At 34.9% G+C, this 26,704-nt stretch overlaps 4 protein-coding genes across 4 annotated transcripts; 3 read left to right on the top strand and 1 right to left on the bottom strand.

Moving 5' to 3' along the window:
- Nucleotides 1–93: 93 nt before the first annotated feature.
- On the bottom strand, nt 94–9,354 carry LOC141666968 (beta-galactosidase 6-like). The gene is made up of 19 exons (XM_074473233.1): nt 8,732–9,354; nt 8,550–8,645; nt 8,369–8,481; nt 7,649–7,715; nt 7,405–7,497; nt 6,860–7,003; nt 6,570–6,658; nt 6,374–6,479; nt 6,193–6,280; nt 5,695–5,813; nt 5,351–5,515; nt 4,429–4,619; nt 3,919–4,025; nt 3,233–3,342; nt 2,796–2,903; nt 2,372–2,482; nt 1,922–2,133; nt 1,289–1,616; nt 94–500 (listed from the first exon to the last, which is right to left on the bottom strand). Exons 1-19 carry the CDS (start codon nt 8,906–8,908, stop codon nt 390–392), a joined length of 2,535 nt encoding a protein of 844 aa, XP_074329334.1. The 5' UTR covers nt 8,909–9,354; the 3' UTR covers nt 94–389.
- Nucleotides 9,355–11,943: 2,589 nt separating this feature from the next.
- Nucleotides 11,944–15,242, top strand: LOC141668357 (uncharacterized). The gene is made up of 4 exons (XM_074475211.1): nt 11,944–12,127; nt 12,273–12,378; nt 13,109–13,235; nt 14,804–15,242. Exons 1-4 carry the CDS (start codon nt 12,015–12,017, stop codon nt 15,055–15,057), a joined length of 600 nt encoding a protein of 199 aa, XP_074331312.1. The 5' UTR covers nt 11,944–12,014; the 3' UTR covers nt 15,058–15,242.
- A 1,293-nt stretch (nt 15,243–16,535) lies between these two features.
- Nucleotides 16,536–21,501, top strand: LOC141666407 (calmodulin-binding protein 60 D-like). The gene is made up of 8 exons (XM_074472392.1): nt 16,536–16,850; nt 17,948–18,023; nt 18,315–18,373; nt 18,582–19,075; nt 19,190–19,350; nt 19,443–19,646; nt 20,257–20,503; nt 20,656–21,501. The coding sequence occupies exons 1-8, from the start codon at nt 16,738–16,740 to the stop codon at nt 21,192–21,194; spliced, it is 1,893 nt and encodes a 630-aa protein (XP_074328493.1). The 5' UTR covers nt 16,536–16,737; the 3' UTR covers nt 21,195–21,501.
- A 463-nt stretch (nt 21,502–21,964) lies between these two features.
- LOC141668413 (bifunctional riboflavin kinase/FMN phosphatase-like) lies at nt 21,965–25,723 on the top strand. Its single transcript, XM_074475298.1, has 10 exons — nt 21,965–22,101; nt 22,719–22,905; nt 23,086–23,216; nt 23,377–23,446; nt 23,540–23,605; nt 24,501–24,655; nt 24,749–24,844; nt 25,044–25,195; nt 25,279–25,362; nt 25,447–25,723. Exons 1-10 carry the CDS (start codon nt 22,026–22,028, stop codon nt 25,570–25,572), a joined length of 1,143 nt encoding a protein of 380 aa, XP_074331399.1. The 5' UTR covers nt 21,965–22,025; the 3' UTR covers nt 25,573–25,723.
- Nucleotides 25,724–26,704: the final 981 nt, after the last annotated feature.

The following is a 26,704-nucleotide window of genomic DNA, read 5'->3' as shown; positions in this document are numbered from 1 at the left end:
CAATAAGTCCTAAATACCCACGAAAGCATTTCAGGGATGTGTATTCTCAGCAGGGATGTGTATTATGAGCTAGTAAAACATAATAATTGAACCTTTATATAAAAGATGGATGATAATTTCATTGGTCAAGGATCTAAATTTTTGTAAATCTTCAAATTACAAAAATTATACTAAAGTAAATGCCTTGAGCACATAAGTTTACTACATTTGTCCAAAAATTACATGCAGTATCAGATTGAAAAAGCTAATGGATGAGCAAGATCACCAACAACTTGGTAGATTTTATGTACTTGGTACATATACAAATTGCACAGCAGGACAAGTGCCTCTCTGGAGCATTGTAGGTCTTCAACAGAAATCATCATACCCCTTGATGCCACAGGCCCTTTTCAAGCACTACAAAGAACCTCTACAGCTAAGCTTTTAAGCATTCCAGGACAAGGGTCCCCAAGTATAGCTGCGGAGACAGGTATTGAACATTTTTGCTTTCCAATGCAAAGCTGCAGTTTTTATTAAATCTCAAAATTCTGATATTTTCGACAAATTAAAATGTAATAAATTTAGCCAACACCAGAGGGGCTATGAGCTAATTGTGGCATAGAGCGAAGTGTACACATTATTATTAATTTACTAATACATCAATGCCTGCTATATAAGGGATATAAGAAGATTGCGATGCTTTCCCAAAGAAACCGAATCTTTCTTGCATGATTAATTTATCAGGAAATAGAGTGCTCTTTATTAAAACCTCTCTGCTCAAGTAGCTGTGTGCATTTCACCCTTCTAATACCCTACTTAAGAATGACATATACAGGGAACGTTTGATTTTACTCATCAATGGAGTTTCAGCTACATTTAACCGAAAAAGTAGAAGACTAATCTTGTATTAGCTGACCAGGAGAAAAATTTGGATATGAAAGACATGCTTGACATCTAGATCCAGATGTATAATATGTTTGTGCAGATTAAACAAGGAGTTTTTGTTTACTTTTTTGGTGGTATAAATAAAAAACCGGAAGCTGGTTGGTTGAACAACTTGTGCAAACAAGCTTGCATTGGCTTTCAACTGAGTAATTTTGAAACTGACACATAACTGGTATGGTCGTATGTTCTTTGTTACCACAAAACCCAAATAAAAAAGGTCTAGACTAAAAAATGCACTGGCAAATACGAAAAAAACAGTCTATTTCTACACACAAAAGAGAATAATTGAAAAAAGAAAGAGATATAAGAAGGAACTGCCTGCAGAATTTACAGTACAAATAGAGGAATGAAAGACCTTTATTACCTGCTGAACAGTTGACAATACGTTAGCGTGACAAGTCCCGTGACTAAATGCACCACAAACTCCTTCTGGAGTTCCATAGCTAGCAAATGGAATAGAAGCAATAGTATATCCTTGATCACAAGCCAGTCGAACTTCTGGCTTTTGAGACTTGAAATCTAGATCAGGTTTCCAAGAATCAGCTGATGGATGATCAGCATCTGATACATGTCCACATAGGTGCTGCCCAGTTCGTGTCATCAAAGAGATTTTCAAAGGGTCACCACCAAGTTCTTCATGGAGCACAAGTAGGTTCTCGCCTGGATGCACCCAAGTGCGTGGTATATGGTACCTGAACAAACCCCGAAAGAAATTAGCATACATGGAAAGAAAATGACTATAACAACTATGTAATTTGAATAGATAGAAAGTCATATTGCACCTGTTTTCAGGAATTAAAGCAAAGAGCCATGCTAAAGATACCAAATCTTTCTGAAAATTCTATTTTCTTTTATAGTGCTCTTGGCAAGCTTTTTCTTTAAATTGGCTAGTTTGTTTGTCACTTAGATTTTGTAAAAATTATATTTCTATGTGAAGAAACTGCATGGTTGCAGAATGTTTGAGTCAAAAGATCAGAATATTTTCATATATACGTACAATGTTTGAGCAGGTTCACCACACTTCTTGAGACATTTAAATGAATCATAGGTTCCCCTGTAATCACATTTCTCGGAGCAGCCAGTTGATGGTGAGAGATAGGATGACCAATATCGACCTATTCCATGTCCGTTGATCCATGCTTGACCTTTTCCCATGCTAGAAAGATTCAGTGAAATGGGGCCATTACCTCCAGGAGCAAGGACAGTAGACTGATTATCAAAACAAAAGTTTAGACTTCTGCAGACTTCTTATTCAAAATACTCGAAATGTCATAAAGTATTAGCTTGAATTTGGACTAAGAATCTGAGGATTGTCGAAGCACATTATTCTTGGACTAAATCTAACAAAATATTTTTTAGATCAAGTGTCACGTATAACATGTTGTTTAAGCATGCCCTCCTTAGAAAAAATTCTTGCAAAACAAAATTATGTGAAATGCATATATACCTTGTACCATATCAAACTTTTATTTTTTGGTACTGTACTTCCTTGAATCCATAGGGAACTATTTGCAAGGCTAATGTTATCGAGTCCCAGATGTTCTCCTTCCAGTCCCACCTGAACACAGAAGACCTGGTTAGTGATAAATATAATGAAAGTTAACAAACTATACCCCAAAGCAGATCCAACTGATTTTATTTTGTTTCAAACCAGATGACCAAGATGAGTTACAAGATTTAGTTATTTTATTAATGTATACATCTTATTTCATACAAATTTGTTAAATCAGTTTTAAATACAAAAATTATATTGTTACCTGTCACAGTTTCTATAATACAAGTACTGGGAGTTTTGAAACGTTATACAACATATTCGAATACAAGGATTTGTAAACTTGCTTATAATGGCAAATGTCATATCAAGGAGAAACCTGGTAGGTCCATTCTGTTGAAGAAAGATCTCTCTTGGAATTGTCTAGACCAGCAAGAGTAACGGAGAAAATTCCTGCGGCTGCAATGTCGAACCATGGTCCATAGTTCTGCATAAGGACAAATTATATACATAAGTGAAGTTCAAATGTATATTAAACGTAAAATTAACACTTTATAGCCTTTAAAAGTGAAGGGTATATTCTTAGGCATCAGTATATGAGAAACAGCTAATGCCATACCGGTAAGGCATACCAATGTAAGCCAGAATCAATTTAAACATGCATGCGAATCCCATTCAGAAGTAGGGTCTGGTGAAGGTGAGATATATGCCGACCTTACTCCTACTCTAAAAAGTACAGAGGCTCTAAGCTTAAGAATATATATACGAAAGTAACTGGAATAAACCAGTACCTTAGTTGAGTACAGAACTCTTTACCTGCAAACCAATCATCATACTCAAAATGTCAAGTGTATTACTTCCAGAGTTTAGAGTGACTGTCTTACTGAGTATGAAGCTTGAAAAATCATGATTACCAAAACCAAATCCTACAATAAAGACAAATAATTAAAATAAAAAATGCCAGAGATGCACCACAATTAACTTCTAGAAATTTAGCCAATACTAATTGCCGAAGTCAGTTGGCTGGAAGTTGTACATACCTAAGAAGTGAAAACTTTTGGATCAGCTTTAATTTTGAAAGGTTTACACGTATTACTATACTAGTGAGAATTATAATTATAGTAGACGTAACAAGGGAGTGTGAAATCATGATCGCACTAAATTGTAGAGCACATTTTAGCAGCGCAGCTTAAGATTTTAGAGCAACCGGTTAATTTGTATGAGCTAGTAGCTTGGATTTTGTGATATTTGACAATTTTGTAACTATTAAACATAGTTTTATTACATGCACTATCTGAAATACTGCACACCATATTGAAGTATCCACTTGCAAGGTGAGTGGCGCACCAGAGAGGAGACATATATTTTGGGTCCACAGTTTTTAACTATGTGTAGCGATTACATCTTCACATACAGAACTTCTAAATCATAGTTTAAGCGTTTTTAAGGAGACAAGGAGGTAATATAGGTAAACGATAATTTTGCAGATAATGAGTTCTTACCTATTGGTTTCTTATTGACAAAAGCAAGAGCTGCATGTCCCAAACTTTCAATAACCAAAAGTGCTTCCAGTGTTTCACCATGCCTAGCATCTTCAGTTACATTTACACTGCCATATATTTTATAGCAGACATGTAACTTGTAAGTGTCTGCAGAAAATCTAGATAATAACTGTAATCCAAAAAAAAAACGCCATTGTAATATCGAAAGACATAAGATAAACACAAGCCTGGGTACTTTCTGACCGTAAAGACATAACAATTAGTGAAAATGGAGATGAGGCGAAACTATACGAGGTCCTACAAGGCTACAATATGTGCAAGGTGCAAGACCTCACCTCCTTAGTCTGATAATAACCCAGAAAAGTTAATACTTTGCAGTTTGGGATGTTCTAGTATGTTCACGGCGTCCACATAGGTTTTTTTTCCTTTGCAACTCTTATTTTTTAAATAAACTGGTCATGCATCCTAGGCAGTAGACACATCAATAAATTTTCTTTAACAATATATTACCTTGTTGTATACCACAAAAAGTCACTCGTATCCTTGGTTGTATTGATTTGCTCTAGTAGACTTGAAGTTGTAAATGAGTTTTTACCATTGACACCTACTTTCTCTTCATACCAACTCCATGTAGATGACGGTGTTGTGAATTCACTTAAACCATGGTGACGAGTAAATTCAAGACTTCTTTGAGAGACAATCTGTTCCATAGATTTTAATTAACATAATTAGATAGATACTTAATAAATGTAGCAGTTACTCCAAAAATTAATTCCTAACAGACACTGTCAAAAGTCAATACTAAATGATAACAACAAATATCTACTACAATAGATTTGTAGAAGCCAAAACTTCCAAATCTCTTGTGAGTCGGGAACAAACAACACTAATTAGTTTACGATTTCTCAATTTTTATCTTATAAAACTATGTAAAAGCCTACAGGCTAAGAGTGTGGAAATTGGATACTTATTTGCAGTCAACTAATTTTAGTCAGGATCATTTAGTTTCCAGCAGCAGATCTTACTTCTCAGGTCCATTCTCTAGTGACTAGTCATGTTCCAGAGACAGATTAATTTATTGGAAATTCTTTGGACGACAGACTTATCTAACTATCATCAAGCTTTGAAGCAAAATTTCTCAGCTCACTCTGTTATGGACTTCTTTCTTAAAAAAAATGAAAACGTAGACTTTCCTTCACAGGGAGTCCTAAGCAGGAGTTCCATATCAGAGTTGTTGCGCAAAAGTGCAACTAGAGATCTTTCTTGATCTAGTAGATTATTAAGTAGATTGCTATACTGTTCATTCTAATTCAGGCCATTATATAGGTCTGTCAATTCTCCTATTAAGGACAATATAAAATGTGAGGGACATAAGAGACCAGATCATGTTTAGCAGTGACAAAAATAGCATATGGAAATGGCAACGTCATACCTTTGCTGTGTTGAGCATTACATTCTTACAATCTGGAAGAATGCTCACAGACCAAGCAGGAAGGAAGTAGGATCTGCCTTTGAATTTTACTGTTGCATCTGATTTACTACCATAGTTAGAGAGAAAAGCTGCACAGTGGTTGGATGATTTGTAATAGACATGTGCCTGATAATATAAATAATTTGACTCAGTTATTCATTAAGCCAAGGAAAAATTATACTGAAAAACATATTTCCTACATTCCATCCTCAAATCCTCTTTGCTTATTATTTAGATCTATACTAAGTATTTCTTTAGTATATAGCTCGGCTTTTTTACATGATACATGTCTGTGTTTAATGTACCTCCAGATTCACACCAAGCTGCTGATGTTTTGGATCCTCTGCTACCAAAAACTCTTCACACTGCTTTATTGCTAGGTGCAAGTCTCGCAGGTGGCCATACTTTGGTTGCCTAGTAAAACCTGATGAATATGATATAGTTCGCATGAAATAATCGGTGAAGAGGGACACAAATTTTTTGAACCATCTGTTGATCTCTGTTATGGAGTATTAATTACATAGAAATTGAAAGTATAGGCAGTTACAAAAAAACACTTTTGATTGTTGGAATTACCTTACTAATTTTTTACTTGTGTTGGAACATTTTCATGTACTTAATATTAAAGATGATGCAATGCAGAACTAGAACACTGGGAATGAAGTGCGAAGATTCGCCCCTAATGTATAAGGCTGGGAAAAGGTAACTCCAGGCTACAGAAATACGTGCATGCAAATATGTAGGATGTAAACTATCTATCAAGCAATTTTTTTTGACTTTCTGTCAGAAGTTCAGGATTTTACCATACTCATCTATTGGAGCATCATAATCATAGCTTGTTGCGATCAGAGGGCCTCCTGCTGTTCTTCCAAAATTGGTGCCACCAAAATACTACCAAGAGATACCAGAGCTAAATTAGTGTGAATTCTTAAATCAAGCTACTGCAGAAAGAATGAAATTAGTTCATGATACATTGATACTTACCATGTAATAGTTCTGGAAGGTTCCACCTTTTTCAAAAAAACGAGCAACAGAGAAAGCCAGATCCTCGACTGGCCGATAAGGAACTGCGTAACCAAATGAAAGGAACCTGTGGCATCATATAATATGCCTACCTCCCATTAGTCCTCTGCTAAATGCTTCAGATGTCTATAAAGTATTAGCTCGAAATTATGTTTACCATCCACTATAGTTCTCAGTCCATATCTTTGGCTTCGAAGGAGAGTTTGGAGAGAAGTCATCACAATAACACCCATTGCATGTATTTATCTACATGAGTTAAAATAATGTCCAATAAATTAAGCATTTCTATATTTAAGAGAATGTCTTGGTTCCTTGCAATAAACCAGCAAAAACAAGACATTACTGTTTATAATTATTATGACATTTTATTAAGCAGATATACAAATTAGCTGCTAAATAACACACAGATAAGGGGAATGGGGTTCAAATGACATGTGAGGTACTTGCAATTGGATCAGGCGCATCTCCCTGAGCACACATCACCCAAGGAACACTAGTATTAAGACTTATGGCTGTTTCAGCTGCCCATTTGACATATAATTCTCCACCAATTCCATAAGCATACTCCACATTTCCATATTCATTTTCAACCTACACATGTACATTGCACATAATTAGAGGTATATTTAGTTTATGAAGTTATTGTAGAACATAGACTTGCATAAATTATATAGGATTGCTAGTATAAATTTATATGTAGTTCCCTTCAAGGGGGAAAAAGGAGTTTAGCAGACATTTTCTGGCCAAGATTAGCAGATGGTGATGTTTGATCAAGTTGATACAATGAGGCAATGAAGCCACACAATGATACTATGCAGAAAATAAATTGCTATTATATGGACCCTTCAAAGTTGAAAGCCTCTTGATGCAATACAATAATCATGTAGTGAATATTCTAGCACGAAAATGAGGTTTTTGTATGATCAAAGCCATGAGCAATTCATATGCGAGATCACCAAGTTGATACATATGAACAAGATATATGAATGCACCTGAGCAAGAATGATTGGTCCACCTTGAGATGCAAAAAGTTTTTCCTCCTTCATTAAGTTCACAATTTTGGCAAGAAATGTTTTCATTTCATTCTGCAAGAACATACAAGTTTCCAGGCATTTCAAATCAGTTTTTCCATTGAAAAATGAAAGAAAATTTGCAGGAAGTACAGAAACAGGAAAAATGTGAATATCATATTAATGTTATGTATAAGTCGAAAACAGCTGTGATGTTAATGTGTACCTTAAAGAGGTTATTTGTCGTCCGAAACTGGATTCCAGGTATAAAGTGTAACCAAAGTGGAAATCCTCTGCCAAATAAAATTAAGAAAGAAGCATGTTTAGTTGCATTGTCATTTTAACACCAGTAATTTCATTAATTTTCAACATCCTTAAAAAAATTTGAAAACTCAAGATCCAGGGTCTTTACGGAAACAGTTGTAATAGGAATTGTTGCGTGGAGCTACAAAGGTCCATTATTAAGGTCAAAGATACACTGCATCAGTTATGTTGAGACCGGAACTTTTATTTGACAAGGTTATTTATCTAGATAGAAGCTTATGATATTGTTGGATTAGGTCTGAAATTAATAGGTAATCCCAGGCCCGACTAGTAGTAAAGGTCTCAGCCTCAGTCAAGAGTAGGAATAAGCTGTGCCTCCGTTTTATATTTTCAGATAATGCTCCAAGTGAGACATACTGGATGTGTTTAGTTCACTCTCACAATGATGTCATATTGGTGCTTTTATGTATTTTTTTGCTAAACATTTTTCCTGCAAATAAGGTTCTGGTAGAATCTTAAACTTTAACTCTTTCAAGATGTATTCTCTCACAATAAAAATCATTTATTCCTATCTGGGGATTCCATATGCAAATTACGTGTGTAAGAACAAGCAACTTAAATAAGCAATAACAATAGCACCAAGTCAAATGAAATAAAATAATTATAGAGGATGAAAACCCACCCATAGTTCCATTCAGCACAAGCATATGGGCCAATCCTCAGATGCACAAAAAGACCAGCTTCTTGCACCGCCTTGACGAACCTTACCAGATCAAACCTGCCTTCAAAGTAATACTGCACATAAAAAAGGGTTACTATCAATTAAACAGCCAAAATGACTGTAATAATGCCAAACTTTATACCTCTCCCTTGAGAGGCTCGTGATAATTCCAGAAAACGTAAGACTCGATCACATCCAATCCTCCTTCCTTGGCTTTTTGAATAATCTGAGGCCACACCTGAATTACATAACAACAACCATTAAGCTAAAGTATAACAAAAAATGGCCAAACCTTTGCAACCTGATACCGATCTATAGACTCACTTCAGGCGTGGTTCGGGGATAATGTACGGATCCAGATTGCAGTATCCTCCGTTTTCCATCAATAACCAGTGCTTTATTATCATAAGTAACTTTAACTGATATCCCTCTTTCAAACCATAACACTTGAAAAACCAAAACCACTAACAAACTTAGCACAGAACTCCTGTTATCTGCCATAATCTAGTTCAGCTACAAGTACAAATTATGTAATTATATGAACATGCACAAATTTATAACACAACATGGTAATAACTAAATAGATAATGTATAGTTATACATATACATATACACACGTGAATTGTGTTGTACCGCAGCTTGGAAGGCTTTAAAAAAGAAGTTGTTATTATCGAAATGCCGAATATGAATAGAGATTATGAGAAGGCTTTTTTAACGTTTCTTTGAAGTTTAAAGTTACCTGAACCTTTGGAATATGATGATTCTTTGAACACAATTGTAGCAATTGTAAGTGTCCAAAACGGACATAAATCATGCCCTTAGGCAATAGCAACTTACAAAAAAATATCCTTTCTGCAATAGCAAGAAACAAATAACAAAATGTAATACTTTTATTCAAAAGATATAGCCTAAGTACTGGTATTTTATTTTTACCTCAAAACACATGGAGAGAGTTAGAGCGACTGATGAACAAGTGTGTTACATTTTATATTTGCTTTAATTTAATGTTGTTATGTTGTATCCGTGTCGAATAACATGTTCAGTCAGGGTGCTTCCAACTTTGAGAACATGTGTCCTGTCATACAAGTTAATAATGGAATAGTAGTTAAAAATGGGTATTTGCTTCGGATGTAACGAAAATACCTCATTTTGGTGCTCTAACTATAAAGCTCAACACTGCCCAAAACTCCAAAACTGGGAAATGGGTGTTCATTTTTTTAAAATTTTACTAAAGAATCATTTTTTATTTAGAGACCTGCAGACAAAATGACAAAATGGAACACATCGGTCTTCTTCATAAAATTTTAAAAACGTGAATACTTATTTGGAAGATAGTAAGTATTTAAGGCGAAAATTTGTGTATTTAGATATTTTAATCATTTAAATGTCAAAAATTGATATTTTAATACAACATCCCATATATATATATATATGACTATGTATATATATTTTTCAATATCTAATTTAAATTTTAAATAAAAGAAATATTATAATTGAAACAAATTTGTAGGGAAATACAATTTTTGAATATACTTTCAGGAATGCACGAAGGTCCAAAATCGGACCGGAGTGACCCGGATCTGCACTATCACCGCCAGTTTCATGTGCTGCATGATACACATCTTTATATTGTGTACATCCATCTTAAAAATGTGTAACCCCCATTGTTGGGAGAAATTCGTAACAACACGAATTCGGGGTTGCTGAAATCACGAAGCAAATTATATTGATTTGAAACTATTTTTACAAAGAACGCGAAAAACACGAACTAGAAATTGATGAATATTGTAACTGATCTTATTTGATAATTCGTAGAATGCCAGGAATATTGTTTATTCTCTCTTATTTCAAACCGTTGATCATCCGTAAATAAGAGGTTTACGTACCCTTTTATAGGTGTTCAAACCACATATAATTCTTAAAGGACAAGTTACCTAAACGGGCTAGGGTTTGACCTGGTCCATCAAAACCTCGGTTCGTTGACCGTTGGATACTTCGTAAAAAATACATATTATTTCATGGCCCAGACTCAATTAGGCTTTAATATACTGTCATGGCATTAAACGAAAATATCTTGTTGATGAGTCACGAGAACACCTAGAGGCCTCACATGCGACTGCTTAGAGTCTGGTCATGTGATGTGGACCAGAAATAGAAATATGTAAGTAATGTTGAACTCGAAGAGGTCCTTTCAAGCGTGATATAGTGTTCTAAAGGCTCTAATATGTGCCTCTCATGGGATCATGTAGTCATAAGTTGTTGAAATTATATCTTCTGTCCAACTTGTATGTGAGTTTGTACTCCAACAGGTCTATTAGAAACTCTCCGAAATATGGAGAGATTATTCCTTGTTAATATCGGTGCATGACTGACCTTTTGATCTTATGGGAACATTCTACCCCTCATGGTGATATGGTAGTAGGCCACCCCTCTTACTAATATGGGATCATGCATGATATGAGGAGAAGACTTCCTTCTTATGGATATGAGGAGAGAACCCCCTTCCTAGTAGTATGAGGACACGACCCCTTTCCCAGTAGTATGAGGATGGGATTCCCTCTTGTTGAGAGGTGGACTTGATCCATGTTTTGTTGAGAGGTGGATAGGACTCCAGTCTTGTTGAGAGGTGGACATGATTCCCTTTATGATGGAGAAGTGGACAACACTCTCTTATTGTTGAGAGGTGGAAAATATTCCCTTTACGATGGAGAAGTGGACAACACTCCCTTCTTGTTGAGAGGTGAACACAACTATTCTCATTTACATATTCTCACGTGTCATCCGGCGAAGTCTTGGTCAATATGCGGTATACGATCCTGGTCCATATACAAATTATAAGAACTCCTCCATATTTTTGAGTTTGTTTATTAAACCCAATATTATTAATAATTTTGATAATGAGCCTCTTTAGAGCCCATGTTCATATTTGGGCACAACACCCCTGATATATTTGATGGAAATACGCATTTTTTGAAAAAACAACATATATACTACATGATTTAACGCATCCGATGCACATGCCATACCAAACTTCCTCAAAAAGTGATATTTTGATGATTATTTCTCATCAAAATATGATATGAATAAATGTTTAATATTTATATATGATTTTTTAAAACATAAAGTATAATCTTGGATTGAAATTGATTAAAAGCCGGATTTTTTCAATTTTAAAAACTGGGGACCAGATTGTTAATGTTCAATTCGATACGGGTCTTAGACCGATAACTGATTAGGTCCGGGTTATAAGGTTCACCGACACTGTTTTATTTTAGATAGTTTATTAAATAAACAAAATTATTTTCTACTTAAAATCGATGAACATATTAATTTTACACCCTATTGTTGGGACATATTTGTCTAAAAATATGTATATGTGAATCTAATTTATACATTTTTTTTATAATTACATAACTATTTGAATATAATTTCGTCTCTTTCAGAAAATAAAAGGTATAAATTTATAGAATTTGATATTAAATTTTAAAATTAAAATAGAAAATATTAAAATTCTAGAAATACACAAGTACCCTTCTGAAAACAACACAAGTACGCCTCCGAAAAGTTTAGTTTCTAGGGTTTTAGAGTGGGGTGTTGCAGCGCTGCCATGGAAGAAGCTGTAGAAGATGGAATAAATCCACACATAAGAGCTAATCATATCAAGAAGAGGGCTTTAAAGAACAAATCTTTATCTGTTTCTTTTAATGAAAAAGACCTCAAGTATGTCTCCTCAATCCACTATCTTATTTCTATCTTATTCATATTTAATTCTTGGTTTTCTACATTTTTAAGTGCATTTGTATTGTAAAGTTTGCATCTTGGCTTTTTTTTTTGTTTCTTGATTTTTTTTGTTTTTTTTATGTAGTGATTATGTGACTGGTTTTCACAAGAGAAAGAAAAAGAGGAGAAAAGAAGGCCAGATTCAACAGCAGGAAGCTGAGAGGCGAAAGCGGATTGAGAAGCGAAAGCAGGTTCTTTTTAATCTTTTGTTTTCGACATTTTTGTCATTTTAGGGATTTGTGTGTATTGAGACTATTTTCGTGCATTTTAAATTACTAATTTGTAGAAATTAGTTCTGGCAAAGATAAAATGTTATTTAGCACTTGTGAATTGTGACAATGGATTTCATTTTTTTAATTAATTGAATATTCTTACCCTATCCCGAAGCAATTGTAATTGTACATAGAAGATGTCTTGACATGTTTTTATTTCTAGTTTCTTGATTAAGCCTATGTTTTTCATGTATATACGAACATTGAAAATTTGGTCCATCATCTTGAAATATTGTTTTGTAGTTTGATATTTGAGGATATGACTTGAGTCTTGAGTCCTTGTTTGGCTCGAAGCGTAAGCATGAATATATTTGTGAAGAAGTACATGTTATGGTTTTGTCTATGTTTTTAAATGCTTTGTTAAATACTTGAATCTTAATTCCACTTGATAAGAAAATGTAGTCTGTTATGTAATTTAAATTTTGGTTATATACCAAAAAAGTAATGGATCGACTATGCTCAACAAATGTTTGAAATACTGAAACTCAACAACTACTTTTAATTTGTTGTTCTGGTATTATATCAATATTTTTTACATGAAAGTGCAAATCAACAACATACATTGTTCTGCTATGAATGATATCAATATCACTCTATACTGCTATTTAGTTGATCCCTTCCAATGTGTATGTATAAACTCTTCCAACAGAGGAAGCTTGAAAGAGACTTTGTTCAGAATGGGGAAGCTCAACCAACAACGGATAAAATACCTGTCGAAGATGAAGGTGAGGAGGAAGACGAGGAAGAAGAAATTAATGAAATAGCCAGAGTTTCAGGTATCTACTCAACCTTAGACCAAATTGTTAGATTATCGGGTCATCTATAAGACTATAACTAGGAATCAGTTGTTCCATACCAACTAGAGGAGGTCAGGAGTCTAGCTATGAATGAATGCGATGTATTCGGGTCACTGTTAGTTGCTTTTGTTGTACTAGTACTACTACTATACACTATAGGAGATGCTAGTAGAAAAAAATAATTTAGGCGCGGTTGCACCACAAATTTAGGAGTGCAATCCAACTAAAGGATGCAATCACAAATTAATAAAACGGGTGTACGATTTTACAAAAGGAGTAGTTTATAAAACTAGAGACTATTAAAACTGCAGACCAAATAGAATAAGCTTTCTCCATTCCTATTATATAAAATCATTTAAGCAAACCAAGCTTTTTCTGACTCTTCTTGACCTCCTTAATTTTCCTTCCTCTGCATTCCTCTCAACTCCAACTTAGGTTGTGATGTTGATTTTGATGATGTTGTATAACTCTTAATTTTGCACAACTTGCAATACCAATCAGGAGGTGAGGTGCATGAAAGAAAGGTTCACTCTTTATTCTTACAATAACTACTCATGCAATAGCTGCAAAGGAAGAATTTTTTTAATAATTCTTTATAAAAAGAAATAAGTATAACAAAAAAAAATAAAAAAAAATAGAAAGAAATAAAATCATACATGTGTTCGGACCCAATGTTACATTTTGGGCAAGTAGCAATGGCATCCTTAAAATCGACAGTCTCCACATATATCACAAACTTTCTCCCGAGAGTCTGGGACTGGATCGGAATTTTTAAGCTGAGAAGCCATGATGCGGGTCTCTATATTATGATGGTTGTATATGTATTGCGAGTTGTGCAAAATTAAGAGTTATCCAACATCACAACCCCTCTATGGGGATGGAGTTGAGAGGAATGCAGAGGAAGGAAAATTAAGGAGGTCAAGAAGAATCAGAAAAGCTCGGTTTGGTTAAATGATTTTATATAAAAGGAATGGAGAAAGCTTATTCAGTTTGGTCTCTAGTTTTATAAAATGCTCATTTGTAAAATCGTACTCCCTTTTTATTAATTTGTGACTGCATCCTTTAGTTGGATTGCACTCCTAAATTTGTGGTGCAGCCGCACCTAAATTATTTTGTACTCCTAGCCTCTCCTGTAGTGTATGCGTACATATATGGACATAATTTAATTAAGCTTCTTATATTCATAAATGTAAGTTAAACAAGCTACTTATAATCATATATATCCACTACCTTATTGATGGCATCAAAAGTGATTTGAAGTCATTTATGTCTATTGTTTCTTGCAAGTTGGCTCTAGTAAATTTTGACCTTTTGTACACAACAAGTATATGTTTGTCAGGTGTTTGATCCTTGACTTGTAATCCAGCATTTCTGGTTAAATAAATAAGGACAACAATGTATGAATATGATAACAAGTGGTTATAGTTTTTCTTTTTTCTAGTTGGTTCTTTATTCTTGCAACATTTACTATATATACATAACTAAAATACGCTTATTAAGCAATCGATCCATAATATGTAATTGGACATTTTGAATTGAATGATTAGGGACAACTATGTATGATAATGGCGATGTGAAAGTAATGGTGACAACAAGTGAAATAAATGGCGATGAAGAAGAGTTTAAAAGTGAGATGGAGAAGGATGTACCAAGGCTAACTACAGGATCTAAAGAGAAGCAACACAAAATTTCAGTGACCAAGAAAAAACCTTTGAAAAGAGTTGAAAAAAGAAAATCGCGGCCAAAACCACAGAGTAAAAGAGATAAAAGGAAGGGAAAGATTCAAAGTACCAAACGTTAACTATCTTTTATGCTTTAAAAATATTGATTTCCCGTGGTAACAGCGTTCCTGTAACCAAACATATAAGCATCATAATTTTATTGCTTCAACCTTGTTATTTAAATTACGAGTCCTTTTTATACAACAAAGAGCTGCTATGATGTGTTCATCGGTATCTATTGAATGGTAATGTGTTTAACATAGTATCTCGGTTTTGGCATTGCATGCTAAATTTTGTCGTCAAATTTCTTTCTTTCGGCTGAGAGTTTATTTTAGTTTAAGCAGTTAGGTGTTTGGTCCCCTCAAATTCATAGTTTCCAGGTAAAAAATTTGTTGGAAGTCACTTTGTCCCAGAGAAGTTGGATGTATCACGGCTCCAACTGAGATTGTCTTCTCTCTTCTTTCTCCGACCAAAGAGAGTAGTTTCGACCAAGCTATATGCCGTAAACAGGATTAATGGTATTTGTCACAGGTACAATAAGAGTGGGTTCTCTTGAAGGATAACTTTGAATGATTAGTACATATGAGCTACCATAGTTTACATGGCTGTGGATAGAAGAATAATATGGCATCCACATGTATTTATGCCAAGGCGTGCTTTGGTATCGATTCCATTCTATCTTTGTTCCGGTAAAATCAAACACTTTTTCTTACTGGACTTTTACTTTCTTCCTCCTTTTTTCAGAAATTAACAAAATAAAAATAAAAATCCTTTTCAGATATTAAGAGTAAAGCGAAATATCTCTGTCTTTCATTTCATAGGTTCCAAAGGAAACCGACTCAGAGCGCAGTTTGACATTCTTTCTTCTTTAAGCATTTTCTTTTCCAAGTACTTTTTCTTTCTTTACGATAAAAAAAAGAAGAAGAAAGAGTACAGCTTTCTCTACCATTTATTTTGAACCTGTATGTTTGATTTTATAATAGAAAATTAGAATTCTCTTGACTAGGCTGCAGAGTACAGTTTGTTTGGTATTTATTCTAGTAATTTTTTATGATATCGTTAAACAATAATTTCATTTAATAAGAATTCTAAGATCCTAGAAATACCAGGCACCTGTATTTGAATTTGAATCTACCAAATTGTAAAACAACATGCGCTGCCTCGTAAATCCGTAGCAGTTTTAATAATAATAATAAATTCATAATTTAGAACAAACATGATAAATATTACGCCAGCATCAACACGTAAGCCAATTTTGTAATTACTTGTATCACTACAATACTCAATTTAAATCACTAAAAACATGGACCACTTTTTGTCCTCATCTGGAATATTTTCATTTTCCTCCTAAAATCAACGGTTGGGATCATCTCATCCACGTCTCTATTTACAAAATTTTAGTTGATTAAATATAAAAAAATATCAAGCGTGATATAATGACACATTTGTTATTCATTCATAGCCATCAAGATTGAATATTTATTTTAAGTAAATGACTATTTTCAGTGGGTGGACTAAAGTGTAAATATATATAGCAGTTTCCCAGTACTTTCTTGGAAACCTCTTCACAAAAAGATGCAACCTTTTGGCTTTTATATCTTCTTTAAAATTTCCCGCTTTATATCCATGCATTTTTAGTTAGAATAACTGAAAGTTACTAGTTTATTTATGAAGATTTGAAATAAAGATAGATTCTTAAATCTTTTTAGTAATAATTGGTAGTAGAAGTGAGGATAAAAAGAGAGTTGTTGGGAAAAGATATGCAGACAAGGTACATGGAAAGATCAAATAGTATAGCTAGAGGAAAACGGGTTTTGGATCCGGGTTGTAATGAAGATGACCAGCATGACAAGAAAAGACCTGCTTTGGCCAGGTAATTTTTATGGGATTTTTGTTTGTCTTTCTAATAAATGTTTCATTTTTTGTTGTTGCGGGATTTTTTTATGGTTTTGTAGCTAGGGTGTGTTATGTTGTGTGTGGTTGAACTGCAATGTTTATTAACTAAGCTTATATTGTGTTTATGTGTTAATTTGTGGAAGTTGATAATAGATAGCAATAGGATGGTTGGCAGTGGAAGCTAAGCACTGAGTGTAGTGAAAGTGTAGAACTCAACGAACCAAACATACCAGATATCCTAGTACTAGTAAGTAGGGTATGAGATTGTGAGATGATACCTAACTCATAATGATAAAATTAAAGCACAAAGTTTAGTGGTTGCTTGATTTTAAGTGTAGGTTTAATAGACACCGGTTCTGGTAAAAAAAAAAAATTCCTACAAGGCACGACTAGAAGTGTCTAACTGTCTGTAGAATCCTGCAGCAGAAATGCAGGAGTATGAATGTTAGCACAGTGTTTTAGCTGCGTGAGATCTAGACAACAAAATCTTTGACAGCTTCGTTTACCTGCTTCTATTTTAGAGTGGAGTTCAAGCTTTATTTACTTGCTGCATTATGACAGCTTTGTTAGATGCAAGTAGTACACAGTGTGGAATCTAGTTCTGCTAGCTTTACGAGTTCAGAAAGTAATTTGTTTTCCCAATGCTATCAAAAACTAATTAGAAATTTAAATTCCTAATTATGCTATCCCCTTTAATTCATGACCATTGTGGCTTAAAAATGTATATCTTATCTATCCCCTCCGCTAATTCATGGCCATTGTGGCTAAAAAATGTAGTAATTCTTAACTAGGCGACTCATCTTTTGTCCTGGTACACTTTGCTTATATAACTGAATTTGGACGCTACAAATGCTCCATCAGGCCTAATTAATCACATTTGACACAGATGAATAAGTTATTAGTTACGTGATACACACTATTGTTGACTTTTACCTGTTAAATATGTACATTTTGTATGCTAAATTCTAGACCGTTACGTTGACTAGATAATAATAATGCTTTGAAACTAGTTTCGATTTATATTTATTTGTAGATTGCATTATATATGCTTATTAAGATACATATTTTGTGCAGTGTCATTGTTGAAGCTCTCAAAATGGATAGTTTGCAAAAACTTTGTTCTTCACTGGAGCCTATTCTTCGAAAAGTTGTAAGACAATTAAAGCTTTGTTAGCCTTTTCTCACGTCCAGTGGCCATTTAAATAATGTGCTTTCCTCTTAAACATAACACATTTATGTTGCATTGACAAAAATCATAATAATATTAAATTATACAGTATACCTTTTAGTCATAACATTATACTGCATCTGCAAATGTGTAATTGCTGCTTTATTCTGGAGGCACCTATACTTGGAAATCTGGATATTAATAAACTGTGTTTCGATGAATAGACATGTAGTACAATAATGCTAACAGTTTTCATCTATTTTCTGGTCGCAGGTTAGTGAAGAGGTGGAACGTGCACTGGTAAAGCTTGCTCCTGCCAAACTTTCAGAGAGGTACGGTTCGGAAATTTCCCCTCTGCTCAAACCTAGCAAGGGACTAGTTTTTTTTAAAGGCTTGAATTTTTTCATTGGATTCTGGAGACTTTGACTTCATCTTTCTAATTTCGATTTCTTTGTTATATGTAAATTACTCCGTGATATTTTGACAAATTGAGTTTAAAGACTTTTTTTATGAAACTGAAATCGCAAATAAAAATTTCAGGGTTTCGCCAAAACGAATAGCAGGGCCTGGTGGAAGTAATTTACAACTGCAGTTTAGGTCCAAGTTGGCCCTTCCCCTTTTTACTGGAGGCAAGGTAGAAGGGGAACAGGGTGCTGTAATACATGTTATCTTGCTTGATGCAAATACTGGTCATATTGTGACGTCTGGTCCAGGGTCTTCGGTAAAACTGGACATAGTAGTGCTTGAAGGTGATTTTAACAATGAAGATGATGATGGCTGGACTCAGGAAGAATTTGATTTGCATTTGGTGAAAGAGCGTGAAGGGAAGAGACCACTTTTGACTGGAGACGTGCAGGTGACTCTTAAGGAAGGAGTAGGAACTATTGGTGAGCTGACATTTACAGACAACTCAAGCTGGATAAGGAGCAGAAAGTTCAGACTAGGCCTGAAAGTAGCTGCAGGTTATTGTGAGGATATTTGTATACGAGAGGCAAAAACAGAAGCATTCACTGTGAAGGATCACAGAGGAGAATGTGAGTTAAATGCTTTGTTGCATGTGCACCATATCTCTGTCGTATTTATGATGGTTCTTAATTTACCTTCTGTTCAATTGTGTCATTATTATCCGCAACTTCTTTGCTCTGCAGTATATAAGAAGCATTATCCACCTGCACTAAATGATGATGTTTGGAGATTGGAAAAGATTGGTAAAGATGGATCCTTCCATAAGAGGCTAAATAAAGCTGGAATTTCCACAGTTGAGGACTTTCTACGACTCGTAGCGAGAGACTTGCAGAAGTTACGGAATGTAAGAATCTTACATTTTATCGCTAAATTAGACTTTTCACTTTTTTCTCCAAAAAAATAATTCATAATTATATTTCTTCGTGGATATTGTAGATACTGGGAAGTGGTATGTCCAATAAGATGTGGGATGTTCTATTAGAGCATGCAAAGACTTGTATACTGAGTGGGAAACTTTACGTATATTATCCCAGTGATGTGAGAAACATTGGTGTTGTTTTCAACAACATTTATGAGTTGAGCGGCTTAATTGTTGATAATGAATTTCATTCAGCAGATTCTCTTTCTGACAGTCAGAAGGTTGGTTAACTGAATTTCTTGTTTATCCTTTTTTTTCCTAGTCTTTCACATATTGGCTACATTTATCAATGAACAATGATGGTCTGATTGTCAGAGGCATACCATGTCTATTAGTTCTCTCCAAAGATATAATTGAACTTCTTGGTTTCATATTAACAAATACCATGTAAATTGCTAAATTACCTTCACATCTGTACCATGGCTTGACTAATCATGCAATTTATCACTATTTAGTTTTGAGAAACTGAAACATAAGTTGTAGGACTTGGCTCTATTAGAGATTTCATTACCATGATATTGTGGTATAATGTATCAGCACTGCTGCACTGTCTGTAATTCTTTACCCAGCACTTCATATTTGTATATGGCACATAACAACACAATAAAACAACAAAAGAGTATAATGAAGTTCTGATTGACAATTACTTCACTTTTTATGGCTGTTTGAAAAGTATTATGGTTAATGTGCTGCTAAAATGAGCATGATAGGTTCAGAAAGAGCATAACAAGTTCAGACTGAAATTTAAAAAAGATATATTGTTGAAGTAAATAATTGAAGAATAATTACAGAAAAGTAATTTGAGAGAATATTAATTATTGCTCCTTGCAGGTATTTGTAGATACACTAGTGACAAAGGCGTATGACAATTGGATGCATGTGATAGAATATGATGGAAACTCTCTTCTTAGCTCTAAGGTGCACAGAGATTCAAGTTCTTTGGGAAGTGGCATTACTACAGGGCCACATGCATATTTCAGTTCTAATGATCATCAACTCAGTTTGCCGGCCTTATCAAGTTTGCCAGTTGCAGTTCCGCCAGAGCAGCCTTCTCTGAATCCAGGCCCTGTAGTTGGAGGTAAAATTCTAATTGACCAAATAATTTACAGCTCAATATGCCCTATCTTTTCAATATCTTGTCAACGATGATGTCTGTTAATGCAAGCTTTACACATTATTTTGGCAACCCTCAACTTTCTAATTTCAAATGTTTCTATTTTCTTTCACCAGGTTATGATAATGTCATCAATAGATATCCGATGGAGCTGCAGAACGTCCATTTCAATTCTCCTCTCCAATTTAATGATCCTCCATTTAGTCTTCAGAGCCAATTGGACAATTCTCCACAACAAATTCAGCCATCACAAAGTGAGAATATAATGGCCCCTGGTCCACAGCAATCATCTACATCAGGCTTTGTTACGTCCGAGACTTCGAATCTCAATCCTTATCGTGGCTTTGAGGAATTCTTCTCTGAGGACGAGATTCGCATGAAAAGTCATGAGATGCTCGAAAATGAAGACATGCAACATTTGCTTCGTGTGATCAACGTGGGAGGGCATGGTCATATGACTGAAGATGGGTTCCCCTATCCATCAGTTTACACGCCTGATCCATCTTTGAACTATAACTTTCATGAGGATCAAACACGTTCATCAGGAAAAGCAGTAGTTGGCTGGCTTAAACTAAAGGCCGCCCTGAGATGGGGCATTTTTATCAGAAAGCAAGCTGCTGAAAGAAGGGCTCAAATTGTTGAGTTAGACGATTGATAGTGTTCTGCAACTCTGTCCATCCTGGTGTCCTAAACCTAATACTTGCTCGTTAAGGTCGTACTAAAGTTCCAGTACAAGAAAAAAGATAGACTTGGATGGGACGTTTGTCGACCCAACATGTAGATCATAGAGCCCTTGTGCATTGTACAGTAACATGTTTGTTTGAAGAGGAATGTTTAATAAGCCGGGTGCATTAGTTAAGATAGATTTCTTAGCACAGGTGCATGAGGTGTAGTTTGAGGAAATTGGCCGAGCTTTTAATACATTTATGTTATCGATAAATAAAATTTGTTGATTTTTGAAATTTCTGATTTATTTTCATTCAAGATTCACTTTGAATATACAACACCCACTATATGACTAAAATATCAATTTCAATTAATTGGTCAATAGCTTGTCAGTGTTATTTTTTAAGCTGGTACATTCTATCAGGGGAAACAACACCACCTAACCTAAAAACAGAACCGAAATTTTGGTTGTAAAATTCTATTTTTAATAATAAAAATAAAAAAATGATAATCTAAAATGTAACTATAAGAATCTGTGGATACAACAAGATATGAATAATGATTTATTCCATCACGGCGGATACAACAACGCATGCCGTTTATGTACTGTATGTTTTATATAGATGTAGAATTATTCATCTTTTATTGGCCCTGTGTATGAGACATGCCGCTTTGTATTATTTATTATATCAGTAAATGTTTCTTATTTCGGGCATTTGAGACATTTACAATACATGGTTTTATTGGATATAAATCATGAAGATTTTGGATTAGCTAAGCTCCTAGTATTTTTTGTTTCAGGAAAGTTTGTTTTGGTGCAATGTCAGTAGGAAATCCTTTGAACAAGTCATTTTCTTGTGTCATTCTTGACTTGGATGGGACTCTTCTTAACACAGGTACAACTTGTATTACTCATATCATTACGATTTCATTCCTAGTTTACATGTTTTATGTTCCTCAAACACAAATTTGAATATGTTTATGCTATACACTTCTCTTTGTTAAGTATTAGACTATTAGTACAGTAGCTAGCTGAATTACGAACTGGATAACTGGATCGATAGTCAATTAATCCTCGATTATGCTATAAATTGCTAGAAGGCACTCTAATCAACTACTGATTAATTACACCCACTTAATGATTTTAGAACTCCAACTCAACACTAGTCTCGTATATACATTATGATTTCTGATATCAAAATAATTTTTTAGTAACTTTAGCAATTGTACAAATACTAACAGGATAACAGGAATATATTTATCCTCCAATGGCATCCTGTAATGTTTCAACTTCAGATATAGGTTAGATGCCGAGTTTCTGATGTGGGAAATATCTTCCTAGAATTACACCAAACGTACTTGCCTGTGTTGTTATGTGACAATGTAATCATATCTGTCTTCTGATTTATGAGATCTTCTTTTTCCAACATTAATCTTGTTTTCAGTCCCTTCTTACAGTAAGTTATGTGATTCTTTCGCCATATTAATCTAATCTTCTTTCGCTTCCTATCAGATGGCATTGTCAGTGATGTTTTGAAAGTTTACTTGGTGAATCATGGGAAACAGTGGGATGGGAGAGAAGCTCATAAATTAGTTGGGAAGACGCTGTCAGAGGCTGCAGCTGTAATTATAGACGATTATGGACTTTCAATATCTGCAGATGAATTATTATCAGAGTTCACCCCAATGTTATCTGATCAGTAATTGATACTCTCACTCTTGACTCTCAGTTTTCCTTTTTCTGTGTTAATTACATAATTCAAGTAACAAATTTATGCTCAAAGAAATAGTGAATGAAAATTGTTTGACAAGAGTATGTCAATATTACAGTTATCATAATCTTTTTATTCTGATTTTGTTAATTACAATTAACATGGTAGATGGTGCAATATCAAAGCTCTTCCGGGTGCCAGTCGGCTGATTAAACATTTTAGAAGTGAAAATGTCCAAATGGCTTTGGCTTCAAACTCTCCTAGGGCAAACATTGAAGCTAAAGTCTCCTATCAACCAGGTAGCTTTATTGGACCTACGTTGAACACCTCATAAAATTTGATAAATTCAATCAAGATGTCACTTTAACGGTAAAAAGGACTAATATACAACACACTCATTAGTAAGGTTTTATAATTCCTTTGTTGTTCCCGAACATTTTTCTCATCATTGTCTTGCAGGCTGGAAAGAATCCTTTTCTGTTGTAATTGGTGGCGATGAAGTAACAGCAGGCAAGCCATCTCCTGAAATGTGAGAGTGAACAAACCACTGTACAATTCTAATTAAAAGTTTCTTATCTATATAAATGGTCAAGAATAACCAATTATATTTTGATATTTAAAGATTCCTTGAAGCAGCTAAAAAGCTTAATATTGACCCATCCAAGTGTCTTGTCATCGAAGATTCGCTGTAAGTTTGTTTTCATCACTTCTTTTCATTATTAGAAGTGAAGTTTTTACTAAAGTGATATTGAGAAAGATTTTTAAGAAAAGGACATATCTGTTGATTGATCCGCTGTTTAAGTAATACTGTACTTCAATGTTAAAAGAGAGAAAGATCTACTTTTGAAAATAAGGTTAGAGAATTGCTGTCTGCATCGGGTGTTATGCTTATCTGAGTTTCAGGCTTCCATTTATCGACAATCTATATAGATATAACTGTCAATGCATATGCATAACACTATCATAGCTTAAGGAATCAAATTTGAGTATTATGAATGAAGGGTTAGAAGTCCAACTTAGGTTTTTTGTGGGTTATGGATTCCTATAGAGTATAAAGCTTAGTTTTTTGGGTAAATGGATAAGGCTTCCAACATTTGTGGTCAACTTAACAGATCCCTGAATGTGATATGACCTAACACAAAACATTGCATTTGACAATCAAGATCAAACATGTAGAAACATACTATATATCAGGATGATGCATACTAAAGTCGAGTTCTAAATCAAGCAGACCTATCAAAGTGGTACAACAGGCAAATTACTCATGATTCATGAATGCAGTGTGTTCAGAACCAATATTCTCCAAGTTAATAACAATATTTATATCGAACTTCTAGGAATTAGGAGTCCTTTTGTGAATATAAAAATGCGCGCAAGCTGTAACTAGTACTTTTTGCCTGTGGAAAAAGCAGGTCCTTGTTTTATACATTTTAGCCAATATCCTACTCGTGAAGTTTACTTCATATTATTCGTTCACTTTTGTTTGACATGTATAATTAAAGCTATTTGCGTTGCATACACCTGGTGGAATTAGTATTAGACTTGATGTTGTAATTTAAGGGAAATGTTTTATGGCATGTCAGAACTGGTGTTATGGCTGCTAAGGCTGCTGGAATGGAAGTGGTTGCTGTACCATCTCTTCCAAAACAATCCCATCTTTACAGTGCAGCAGATGAGACGATCAATTCTCTTCTTGATTTGCAGCCTGAAAAGTGGGGCTTACCTCCATTTCAAGATTGTAAACATCTTCAATTCTTTAACATGTAGGGGGATAATTGATAAGTACAATTTAAAGATAAACAACCTGGAATAAATATTTCGTTCTGTCCAGGGATAGAGACTACGTTACCAATAGAACCTTGGTATATTGGCGGTCCTGTGATCAAAGGATTTGGGCGTGGTTCAAAAGTTCTTGGAATTCCTACAGGTACTTGTTTTATCTACTATGAAATACGCTACACCCTTGTTTTCTTAGAGTTTGAATGTATGATCGGTTTAATTGAAAATTTATAACCTCGGCACCTGTCTTTTCTGGACACTCTCTTTGTTCAACACTATATGGTTTCTTTATCTTTAGCAGGCTAATATTAAGTTCAAATTTTAACTAAATGTATATACTTTTTCAGCTAATATATCCACAAAAAAGTACTCGGGGGTTCTTTCTGAACATCCGTCAGGTGTCTATTTTGGTTGGGCTAAATTATCAACAAGGGGTGTGTACAAGATGGTGATGAGTATTGGTTGGAATCCTTATTTTAGAAACACCGAAAAGGCCATTGTGCGTCAGATGCATTGTAGATATAACTGTGGATCCAAAAAATCTGATATTTAGGTTTCTTATAAAGGTGTTTGTGGTTTCAGGAGCCCTGGTTGTTGCATGAGTTTGATGATGATTTCTATGGCAAGGAATTGTATCTTGCCATTGTGGGTTACATACGGCCCGAGGTACCAACAAAAACTAAGAAGTATTCACTTGAACACCCATTGTACATGTCTCGCAATTAGAACTATCACTTTGAAATGTTGCAGGCCAATTTTCCATCTCTGGAAAGCCTGGTAGAGAAAATTCATGAAGACAGGACAGTAGCAGAAGCTGCACTTGAGCTTCCATTTTATGCAAAGTACAAGGAGGACAGCTACCTGAGGAAACCTTAAAATGGAGACAAAAATCATCCATATTGATATTTTGCAAGTCAAAAGTAGAAGAATCAAATGGAAACGACATTCTCTGTTTATAACAGAGTAAATGCATTTTAAAACAAGTCAAGTATATATTTATTTATAAATATACAAATAAATTTCCACATGATTATTCTTTCAGTGTTGCAATTTTTTTCTGACTATGGCAAGTTTATTCATCTTACGCAAATCATTTCAAAAACTCAGACTATGGCAAACTACAAAACAGATGGGGAAATTTTTTTATAAGAAATTAATAATCAAAGATGAGGAGGATGGAGGGATTATAGTGGGGTTTGAGCAGAGCCAAGAAAAGAAAGAAAATTTTGTTCCGGTAGGAATGTAAAAAAGTTTTTGACAGGTAAAAATATAAACTCTCTGGCGATGGATAATGTGTTGGCATCGATGTGGAGGTCTAAAGCAGCGTATGAAGGTACATGATACCGGTGGATGCACGTATTGATAACTCCCGGTGGCGGAGCTGCTCCTTCGACGCCGTCCTGGATCCTTCGCCGCTGTAAAGGTGTAGCTGTGGTTGGGTTCCTACAAAACAACATCGGAAGGGGGGTTGGAGTCCCGCGGCGCCTCCGGCGTGAAAGTAAGAACTAGCTTTTTAGAAAGATGATGATGAATATGAATGTAAGGTGGTTGTGTGTGTATATGAGTGTGAAAGAATGATTAACCCCAAAACCTCACCTTCTTGGGTTATTTATAGCTCAAGGGTAGGGTTTTGGGGTTGGTACCTTTGAATCGTAGTCATTGGTTCTGGGAGCGGGGGGCACCTGGCTGGAGTGGATGCTTTACACGTGTCAACGCGGGACTGGTCGAAGAATGTTCTGAGGATCCTCTGACACGTGCCCTGATTATTCCCACGATTGATGTGTGACAGTTGTTCCCGTCACGTGCTTGGGCCAACGTCTCACGTGTCGGGATTTATCAAGGTTCCGCTTGCGGGACTGAGCTGGTAAGGAGTGGTAGTGTGCGGGACTACTCCTTCCAGGAGCTGTGTGGAGTTATGAGCCTAGGAGTAGGCATCCCAGGAGCTGTATGGAGTTAGGAGCTTAGGAGTAGGCCTCCCATGAGCTGTATGGAGTTAGGAGCTTAGGAG

Source organism: Apium graveolens, chromosome 6 (genome assembly GCF_009905375.1).
Source record: "Apium graveolens cultivar Ventura chromosome 6, ASM990537v1, whole genome shotgun sequence".
Taxonomy (NCBI): Eukaryota; Viridiplantae; Streptophyta; class Magnoliopsida; order Apiales; family Apiaceae; genus Apium; species Apium graveolens.
This window is presented reverse-complemented; position numbering and strand designations above follow the sequence as displayed.

Excerpts from the sequence above, each read along its gene's own strand:
- LOC141666968 (XM_074473233.1), bottom strand. The coding sequence starts at position 8,908 with ATGGCAGATAACAGGAGTTCTGTGCTAAGTTTGTTAGTGGTTTTGGTT. Across the intron at positions 7,498-7,648 it reads CGACAAATAACCTCTTTAAG|AATGAAATGAAAACATTTCT; the intron begins GTACACATTAAC and ends ATGTTCTTGCAG. Across the intron at positions 2,904-3,232 it reads GTATGATGATTGGTTTGCAG|AACTATGGACCATGGTTCGA; the intron begins GTAAAGAGTTCT and ends GTCCTTATGCAG.
- LOC141668357 (XM_074475211.1), top strand. The coding sequence starts at position 12,015 with ATGGAAGAAGCTGTAGAAGATGGAATAAATCCACACATAAGAGCTAAT. Across the intron at positions 12,128-12,272 it reads TTTAATGAAAAAGACCTCAA|TGATTATGTGACTGGTTTTC; the intron begins GTATGTCTCCTC and ends TTTTTTATGTAG. Across the intron at positions 12,379-13,108 it reads GGATTGAGAAGCGAAAGCAG|AGGAAGCTTGAAAGAGACTT; the intron begins GTTCTTTTTAAT and ends CTCTTCCAACAG.
- LOC141666407 (XM_074472392.1), top strand. The coding sequence starts at position 16,738 with ATGCAGACAAGGTACATGGAAAGATCAAATAGTATAGCTAGAGGAAAA. Across the intron at positions 18,374-18,581 it reads CCTGCCAAACTTTCAGAGAG|GGTTTCGCCAAAACGAATAG; the intron begins GTACGGTTCGGA and ends TAAAAATTTCAG. Across the intron at positions 19,076-19,189 it reads GAAGGATCACAGAGGAGAAT|TATATAAGAAGCATTATCCA; the intron begins GTGAGTTAAATG and ends TTTGCTCTGCAG.
- LOC141668413 (XM_074475298.1), top strand. The coding sequence starts at position 22,026 with ATGTCAGTAGGAAATCCTTTGAACAAGTCATTTTCTTGTGTCATTCTT. Across the intron at positions 22,102-22,718 it reads TGGGACTCTTCTTAACACAG|ATGGCATTGTCAGTGATGTT; the intron begins GTACAACTTGTA and ends GCTTCCTATCAG. Across the intron at positions 25,196-25,278 it reads GAAACACCGAAAAGGCCATT|GAGCCCTGGTTGTTGCATGA; the intron begins GTGCGTCAGATG and ends TTGTGGTTTCAG.